We start from the raw sequence: 9,706 nt of genomic DNA on the forward strand, positions 1-9,706 counted from the left end.
GGTGTTGGTAGGAATTTAAAGGCTTTAACACCTTGACCACAGGGGCAGGGACCACCATTTTTTTAATTTTATTTTAATTTAAATCATAAAAATGGTTAAAAAACATGTATTTAATATCTTTTTACTAACCATGTTGACACGTTGTCTTCATCTGTGCATACCACTGAATCTATGTATGCTATCAGCTGATATATAAATGTTGTGCAATTTTTTAAACTGAATTACTGTATAAGGACTCAAGAAAGTTATTGAATATTACCACATTTGGGTAACAGAAAAAAATTAAAAAGTAATGTAAAATTTTTTTTAAAAATATAATAAAGAACGTTGTGAACATGTAAAAAATGTTATTGGAAGTATGTAAAATAAAACAATATGTAATTATATATATATTTATATACTTCAAAAAATAAATTCAATAATAAAAAAAAATTGACGGAGTGTAAAAATCTTTAAAGCAAGCAGAATCCAGAATGATTGTAGCTGGTGGAAACTAGGACGGTACTAAACACAGTTCAAGACAATCCATGGTAAAAGGGATTATTCCCATCACTCCGAACGGACACAAAAATAGTGGCCTCATTGAATTTCACATTATCGTCATAATTGCACCAAAGCCACAACAGCTTGAGAATTATGTGTTGACAACCGTGGTCAAAGTGTTAAAGGATGGAGATAGGTAAGGCATTCCAAAACATGTTTATAATTAGTCAATACGCTGAATTCTTTCAGAAGGTGAGAACAGGATAATAAAAATAACAATACAGAATAATACTACTCATAATTTATTAACATCAAGATTTTCAAACTTTATAAAAAGCAATAAACCTCTTTACATGAAATATTTAATTAATGAACAAAGTAAAAATCTAATCACAGTTTTTAAAAATAAAATAATAATCAAAATGATAAAATATATTCACAAAATTAACAAAATAATAAAATCATATAATATATTTATACACAGTAATTAGAGTTAATGCACTATACAGAATCAAATTTAATCCTATTATGTATATATACACAGTGTTACTACAAATTAGCTCATATTAGAGACATTTCTTACAAGTATACAGCTCAAAGGGAACTTCTTTTCTAATATTTGGACAGAAAGTTTGTATGGTTTTAGTTTTTTTTTTAATAACAAAATGAACCACAGGTTATAATTTTTTTAAAGATTAAAACCACTTCATTAATCAAAGGATAACATAACTGCAGTATACAAAAGTGCATTTTAATTTCCCAGTGTTTCAATGCCCAAATCATAAAACATAAGTTTTGATAATTTTTATTGGTAAAACTAATTACTGGGTAACCTTGCAATGAAAATTAAAATAATGATATACAGAAACTTCCCCATAGCAGAGTTGGGCAACTATGAAACTAATAGCTAACATTGTCATGGATACGATATTTATTTATCAATGGTTCATTCATGAATAACGGTTGTATCCATGGCGATTTCAGCTTAGTTTTAACAAAGCAAATTTTTGCCCGTCTCTGCCCCATACATTAAATAACAGATCTTTTCATGTTTATTTCATTCTGATAACACCGCTTACATGATTTACTTTGCAGTTATAATCATCTAAATGTAAATGTAATCAATGAGTACGTAACTGGAAGGAATACAAAGACTCACTCATGATGATATAAATAATTATTAATCAGATTAATATTAACCATTCCTATCAGGAAATCTGACGACAAAGACAATCTAGCATGATTCAAAACTATCATCACAGCGCATTAAAACAAATTAAATACCAAGAAATGTCAGACAATTATTAAATACATTTTTAATGTAACTGAACATTTTCTTGAGGATGTATTATTTCATAGAGAAACAATAAATGAGTTTAGATTGCATTATTTTCTCATTAAATATTATATTAACGATTAAAGTGAGAGCTAATATTGTCACTATAGATTATTCATAAAAATTATATATTTAAAATCTCAACATTATGAAATTATATTATGCATATGTCAAGTGAATATACCTAGAAATTTTACATTATATCAAATTTAAATAATAAAATAACAAATTTATAAAAACATTCAATAAATGTGTATAAAATTGAATAAATTAAAGAAAAAAAAAGAAGGAAATATGGTGTTACATTGTGAAATACAATGAATATTGAAATACTTTTATCTATTCAAAAATACAAATTTATCATCATGATGAAAAAAAGTTAAGATAAAAGTAACAAAGATCTGGAGCATTCTTTATCTTATCGTGGCAGAAACAATCAGTTGGTGCTATTGTTATTTCATCATACTTTCCCCAGTTAAAAAAAAATTATGTGCCAAAAGTTAAACCTAAATAAATTCTTCACAGTTAAAATTATTATCAAATCATATCTAAATATAAATTTAGATAATGTAACTTTTATAGTGGTGTGATGACAAAGTGAAAAAATATTTATGTTTAACTTATAGTATGAAAGATTAGATTAAAAGTATTTTATATAAATGTCATTGTTTCAAAATAGTGCTAACATTTAACAAATGTTACATTTTAAATACATATTTAGAAAAAAATTTATATACACATACATACATTCATATACTTAAGTGGGAAATATTTAAATTAACAAACTTAATATCAGGAAAAGCTAAGGCAAAACTGAATGAAGTAAGTTAAATATCAGTAAACCAATCGGACATTAGATGAAATGTATTTGCTCAAAAATGAAATGAACATTCCAGTATTGTTTCTAAATGGAAAGAATCACACAAGTTCAAAATTTTTTTTAAGTGGGACAAGGTACATTCTAATTTTGGCAATTACCCTAGCACAGTATTATATGTTAAGATATAACTTCTACTACAATTATGTGATAATGATATATTTATATTATACTAACCAACTGGATGGTCGCTACTCTTTATGAACACTAAAATATTACAGAAATTACACCCGCTCATCTAAATTTTATTTACAATACAGAAAATGAGGGAACGCCAAAATAATTATAAAAAAGACAACTAAAAAATATATATATGCATATCCGATATTTTGCACTGTTATATTAATGTGAAAACTAATTAGACTAATATTGTATAAATAATAAGAGATTTCTATCTCTTATAAAAAAAAAAGTTAACTGTTTCGGAAAGCAATGCATAGATTAAATTTTTTTTATGGAAATTGTAACAATAATAGTAAATATTATTGCCAGATAAATAATAAAATATAAACTTATAATCATGGCTGAATGGTGCAAAAGGCAGTGAATTATATAACTTAAAATTTTGTTGATACTTATATATTATCCATGCTGAAAGTTTGTTGGTAACTTACAATATAACCTTTCTCGTTTATTTAAGCATATAATTTTAAAACAGTTTTGTTTTTTTAAGGGACTTTTTAAAAATAATTAAGATCTGGGAATTACCCGAATACAATGAAACACTTTCAAAATTATGGTATCCCATTGAAGAAATTATGTGAGAATGGCCATGATATGTGTGTATTCATTTGAGTGAAAAAGAAAAATAGTGGAGGTATAGAAATAAAGGCAGCGACAGAAGAAAGAAGAAGGCTTTGATCGCTCAAGAATGAATTTCATAACAACTTTAAGGTTAAATTATAGTTGGGCAAAAAATTTTTCCTCGATTTAATGGGGGAAAGAACAATTGGACCAAGCTGATAAAACAGCGATTGACTGAAACAATTATACAAAGGAGGTATCTAATATTTTTCTTTATTAAATGTAAATTTTATTTTTAACACAACCATTCCTACAGAAATAAATCAGCTTGATAAGGTGTCAGATATGGAAAAAAAAAAGTTTCAGCATGGCCAAAACATAAGTACCGTTTTGTTTTTATAATAAAAAATCAACAAGGATCAATAAATTATACAAGCAATGGCAATAATACATTTTTAAATATATAATAAAAAAAAAAAATAATTACTACCAACTGGTTAGCGCCCACCTACATCTTCCATCTCTACGGGGATGTATATACACAGATAGGCGTAGCCCAGGGCCCGTCGGCATAGCTATACACAGCGATTGTAGAAAGCTGGTAGCCATCAGCCATCCAGTTGGGGAGATTTACTGCGTTCAGACATATCCCCTCGATATTCTTGACATTTCTGAATGACAATTTTAGCCAGGTCTTTTATATTTTGATAAGGACGAGGATCCGCCAGGACTTCTTCCAAGATTGCTAGCCCACCCTCACTCTCTACTAGGGAGCAATACTTGTTAGCTGCAACAGATATAATTCATCTTAAGATTAGAAAAATAACTAAGATCCTACAATGTCTTTAATTTATTAAAATGTTATATTCATATAGATAAATAAAAATATAAAGTAATAATTGGACGACATTTAGCAGAAAGGAACCAATTCCCATAGTGACTGAACTGAGAAAAACAGATTTGAAGTTAAATGCCAATAAACAGTTAACTTATTGCTATGTACTATGGAGATTTACTTGGGATGCCAGGATAATCGCTGAAGGCAATTATCCAAAAATAAGTTAATTAATTGATTATAAATTGAGTCCTAAAAAACTATTATTATAATTGGATTCCTTTCCAAAGGCTGTTTGTGTGTTTACCAGTTTACCAATTCATATTTATTTTTATAAAATGTTGTTACCATTAATTATATAGTATAATAAAAGGTGGTATATTGGGATATATAATAGTATATAAACTACATAAAGAAACTAAGTATTTATTTACAATTTGTTATTATGATTCAGATAAAGGTTGCCATAAAATATATATTATTACATGATTACTTATTAGTTAATTTATACTTATAGCTGCTGATGCCGTGGGATGTAGTGCCGTAGGTGTCTTCTGTTTCATAAGGGATGTCCAGGTCTCGTGGCCCTTCTCATGTCTGGTCGAAGTGCATCCTCTAAGTCTGCCTCCTGACTGTGGTTCTCCCCCGTCTAAGCCTTCCTGTTGAGTGTGTCTGTTTGCTCTTCTAAATTTCCTCTGTATTTTTCTCCCACTTCCCTTTTGGGGCGTTACCTTATTTTTAAATCTCTTCTCTGATTGGTCATCGATGTCCGAAGACTCCCGAGGCAGGCATCCCTCTCCTCAGGGCCGAGGATGTGTTAAAAATGTTTGAAATGTCCAGGAAGGGCCTGCACCTGGTTAATTTGATTCAGGTCCCTCGTCACAGCCTATTTTGTGTTTTGACACTTAGAGGTTAGCCAATCTAATTTTCTCAGGGGCCTCTGGTAATGTGACAAACTTAATACAGATGTTTCAACATCCGAGGACGCTAAAAGCTTCCCAGAAGGATACCCTGACCAGGTATAGGGGCAGATGACAAAACACCTTAATAATACCCAGGATTGTCAAAAGACCGATACATAGCATATGCCTGGGTTGCGAAGAAGAAAAAATTAAGAAAGGATTTCTTAATTTTTTCTTAAACTAAGTGTTACTCAAAATTTAACAATATTATTACTAATTCAATATTTTATGGCAGTATTGTTTATGTTACTGATACATAGCAATATAAAACAACAAAGAATCCAGAAAGGGTGGGTGCTGTTTAAAAGGTTTCCAAGAAAAATGATTCATTTATTTATTAACAACTAGCTGACCCGGCAATGCTTCGTTATTGCTATATTTGAGGATGTGTATGGCTTTATGGAACACAATTGATAGTTTGTTATAAATTATTTTTATTTAGTTAAAATTAAACACTTATGTAAACTTTATTATTATGATTTAGCAACATAAATTAAACCAATATATGCGATATGGAACGAAAATAAAATTTGTACTGTTTGTAAGACTAAGTTACCTATCAAAGTGTAGCAATAGATTTTTTTAGAAGGGAAACAGAATTTATATACCCTTTTAGCACCTCAACAAACCCTGAAATACAAATTTTTGAAAAAACCGGAAAATAAAATTTTTTAGTCCAAAATTTTCACCCTTTGATTCCTTCATTGATCGGCCTTCATCCTAAATTTCTAATTTTCAATTTATTTGAAATAATGGTATTTGGTAATTTGAGACGATACTAAAAACGAATATAAAATTCTCTTTTCAAAAAAAATTTGCTGACCTACTTTACCCCAAGCCACATTATGGTTTTTATAATTTTTTTGTACATACAATATAGCTTAATAGAATCAGTAATACTTTTTCCTTATATCTCAGAAAGAGAAGAATCGATCGGTGTACAATAACAGTGAAAAAAATGTATACTTTCTCAACTACAAACCAAAAATACGCTTTTTCAATTACCTATGTATGCATTTTATTTCCCGCTTCTCTCATCACTTCATTTTATTAATTCTATTTTGTAAAATTATTCATTGTATGTGCAAAATTATTCTGTTTATACCTTTCTTTTTATATTTTTTTTATTTTTCTATACTTACTGTGGTTGTTATCTTGTTTTGTTTTTAACCCTGAAACAACCCTTGTTTTTAACCCTGAAGGCTAGAAACTCTAGCCGAAACGTCGGCACATTAAAATAAGTTAATCATACTTATTTGTGTTTTTCATTGGCCGCACCCCCACCATCTTCTCCTCATTTATCATCCACGGTCAACTATCTCTCATAATTAATCAAAAATACTTAACTTTCTTCATAACTTTTCTACTTACTTTCTACTCGAGAATTCGGGTATTTTATTATCTTTAAACCTTCCCATAGTGTTAGGGAACATTTTGAATAAAAACTGCACATATCGGTCCAGTAATTCAAAAGTTTACTGAGGGCAAAGATTTGAACATTCCCTTTTATATATATGGATAAGGATACAATAAAAAAACATTTACAAAAAATATTGTTGTCTAAATCAGGCTGAGTATTAACTGAGAGATTAAAGAAATAGAACATTTCCTCTTGTCACAGTAAGTATGCGCTGAAAGATATTTAGGTTGGAAATATTGGAAAAAAAAAAAGTAATAATAAATACAAATAAAACAAAAGCAGGAACCAACATGAAAACTTTGATGAATTGAAATTTATTTTTTGAGTCAGAATAATTATAGCTAATAAGAGAATAGATATAAAAATAAATAGATAAAGGAAACACTAGTAAAATAAATTACATCGCTTTGAGGAATAAAACAAAATATTTGAAATAAGTATGAGTTTGAAAAAAAATAACTCTTATAATGAGAACAATGCAAAAAGTAAAATAAAAAAGATGGAAACATAAAACCATTCTCCAATTGGGGATTGATGATATATAATATTTTTATTTCCCCTACAGACCTGTGTCTCAGGTCTAAAAAGAGGACCCTGAGGTTGGAATTGCACTAAAAGAGATGAACAGAGAAAAAAACTGCATCCTGTAGTGGAACAAATTGGAGCATACATAAGGGGTATTCATGATGTTGTGTTAAATGTTATATGTTTTACCATGTTAAATGTTATAACTATAGGATTGTGAGCAGCCCTATTTGAAGTCATGTTAAACGTTAAATGCATAGGAGTCCCTAGCGGATTTTCTCAGCAACTTGTTGTATAAGCCTTTATGTTTATAACCTTCCTTCTAGACCCTCATGTTATTGTTTACTTCAGTTTTGATTTAAGTAATTAATTAAAACATGCCTAGAGTGAGTGAAAAGTGGAATTTGTGTGAAAGTTTAGCTTATGAGTGTCTTATTGATCTTCAAACTTGTGAAGAAGAGAATGAAGATGAGCTAATTGACAACAGTATTGAAAGTCACAACAACTAATATGGCGGCGATCTCAACTGGTCTATTGTGTGACGTCATTCTCGATTTAACTGACCAAGTAACAGACTTTCAGCCATGTTAAATGTTATTTCGTTTTACCACGGCAAAAGAAGGCAATTTTTTTCGATTTAACACGAGTTTTTCCATTTAACACGCTTTAACATAGATCATGAATACCCCTATACTAGAATTCAAATACAAACTGCAATTTGCGATAAGAAGTAGTTACAGGGGCGAGTCTATTATAAACAATCTCTGAATAGCACTATTATTCATGCATCGTTTACTGATAGCGTACACAGCCTGAAGTAGGGCATTTATGACTGTACGTTGTTTGCTAATGTTAAACCACACTCAATTAAAATAAAAATGAAACTATCTCTCTCACATGTTGAAATTATTATTTAAAATAACAAAAGCAAATTGATTAATGCTACAATGACACAATTTTTAAAATAAAAAATAACAATCTTTTTAATCTTGCTTACACACACAGGTAAGAGTGAGAATTATTTGTACTTAGAATTGATAACAGAAGTTTGGGTGCCAAAATGGAAGGCATAATTTATGTAGAAATGGAACCATTGTTTATGCATTCGGGCACAGCAGTTGACTAGTAAAAAAACACAACTAAAAATTCTAATAAAGGATTATATTGTCGAGGTGGTTTTGTAACATCTGACTCCAATTGACAATGCAAGGTACTCTTGACCAGAAGGCCTCCACAATATGTCCTCAGATAGATGAGGTAGGCAGTTAGAAGGTGAATAGGCAGGATGAGTCTAATGGCAGCCAGCCCTAAGTCCATTACAGATAATAACTTCACTCTACAAGGGTACTATGTCTGTAGGTGCGAAGGAGGAATGCAAGTCTGTACCGAGTGCCAGCCACCAGGCCTTACGATAGAAGAGAAAGTATAGGAAGGAGGAGAGATCCAGAGAAGACAGAGAAATAAAATACAATACACATTTCCAAAAAATATAGAAATATAATGTACTGATCCACTATGCACATTGTTATTCCTAAGGAGGTGATTTCCGGGAGGCGGGAATTCGCACTGAGGTCTTACAATTTTGGGCAAGTCAAGTCTCTGGGCCATTAAATGCCATCGAGAAATGCTACATGTAAGACATTAGCTTTTGGTGGCTGTAGTAGTTACAGCATAGACCATCAGGTAATGGTGCAGCTACAAAATCACTGCTAAAATTCTAAAAACTGGGGTATATCATAATACCCACCCTCGAAACTGTTGCTTCTCTTAGCAATTTGAAAAACAGATTTCTCTTTTCTCTAAGCCATTTAGGAAATATCATGTTTAGAAAACAATTTTCCATCCTTGGAGATTCATATTTTTTTTTTTTAGTTTTAAAATAGCATTCACTCTTCCAAGACACTCCGAATACATGTATTAATCAGTTCAACAACGAAAAAAAGTTCAACTAACAGGACATTAAATGGCTTCTATTTTATGCATAGAAACAATCAAACATTTTCTAATACTGAGATATTACACATTTTTGTGTGTTCAGTGTTTTGTAGTCAGTGCATAGACGGCTTAATCATGTAGAGGGTTGGATCTCTTCTTTAGGATATGAAGTAATACAGCAGAAACAATAATATTGCATTAGCTCATATAATTAGAAAATTTGCAGATCTATTCCTTTCTGCTGAATGTCACCCAATTTATCAAAACAATAAATCATCTCAAGAGCATAGCTTCAATGCTCAATAATTGGAGAATTATATTTTTGATGAATGAAAACATAATTGTACACAAATATAATTACTTACGGTAAACAGTGGTAAGGTTAGCAAGGGCCCATACAGCCCAATGTTGACATTCTGGGGTGTGGAAAACTCGTGCGAGACCCAGAATTGGTTCAAATGATCTGAAAAAATAATAAAATGTCTTTTAAGTAAACAAATACGCATATATAAAATTAAAAAAAAAATGCCTTATTAAATAATTAATAATTATGAGAGATAGTTGACCGTGGATGATAAATGAGGAGAAG

At 30.2% G+C, this 9,706-nt stretch overlaps 1 protein-coding gene across 7 annotated transcripts in view; it reads right to left on the reverse strand.

Moving 5' to 3' along the window:
* Positions 1 to 9,706, reverse strand: part of LOC106681695 (protein zer-1 homolog) — a 34,572-nt gene that overhangs the window by 2,787 nt on the left and 22,079 nt on the right. For 2 of the 7 annotated variants that reach the window (XM_067048814.1, XM_014422153.3), the window contains exons 10-11: positions 9,483 to 9,580; positions 3,637 to 4,227 (exon numbers count right to left, since the gene is read on the reverse strand). In XM_067048814.1, coding sequence (XP_066904915.1) covers positions 4,049 to 4,227; positions 9,483 to 9,580 — 277 coding nt within the window. In that variant the 3' untranslated portion in view covers positions 3,637 to 4,048. Of the gene's footprint in view, positions 1 to 3,636; positions 4,228 to 9,482; positions 9,581 to 9,706 lie in introns of those variants that run through there. The other 5 variants (XR_010843804.1, XR_010843805.1, XR_010843803.1 and 2 more) reach the window with 5 other exon arrangements.

Source organism: Halyomorpha halys, unplaced genomic scaffold (assembly GCF_000696795.3).
Source record: "Halyomorpha halys isolate HHAL.00 unplaced genomic scaffold, Hhal_1.1 Scaffold360.1, whole genome shotgun sequence".
Taxonomy (NCBI): Eukaryota; Metazoa; Arthropoda; class Insecta; order Hemiptera; family Pentatomidae; genus Halyomorpha; species Halyomorpha halys.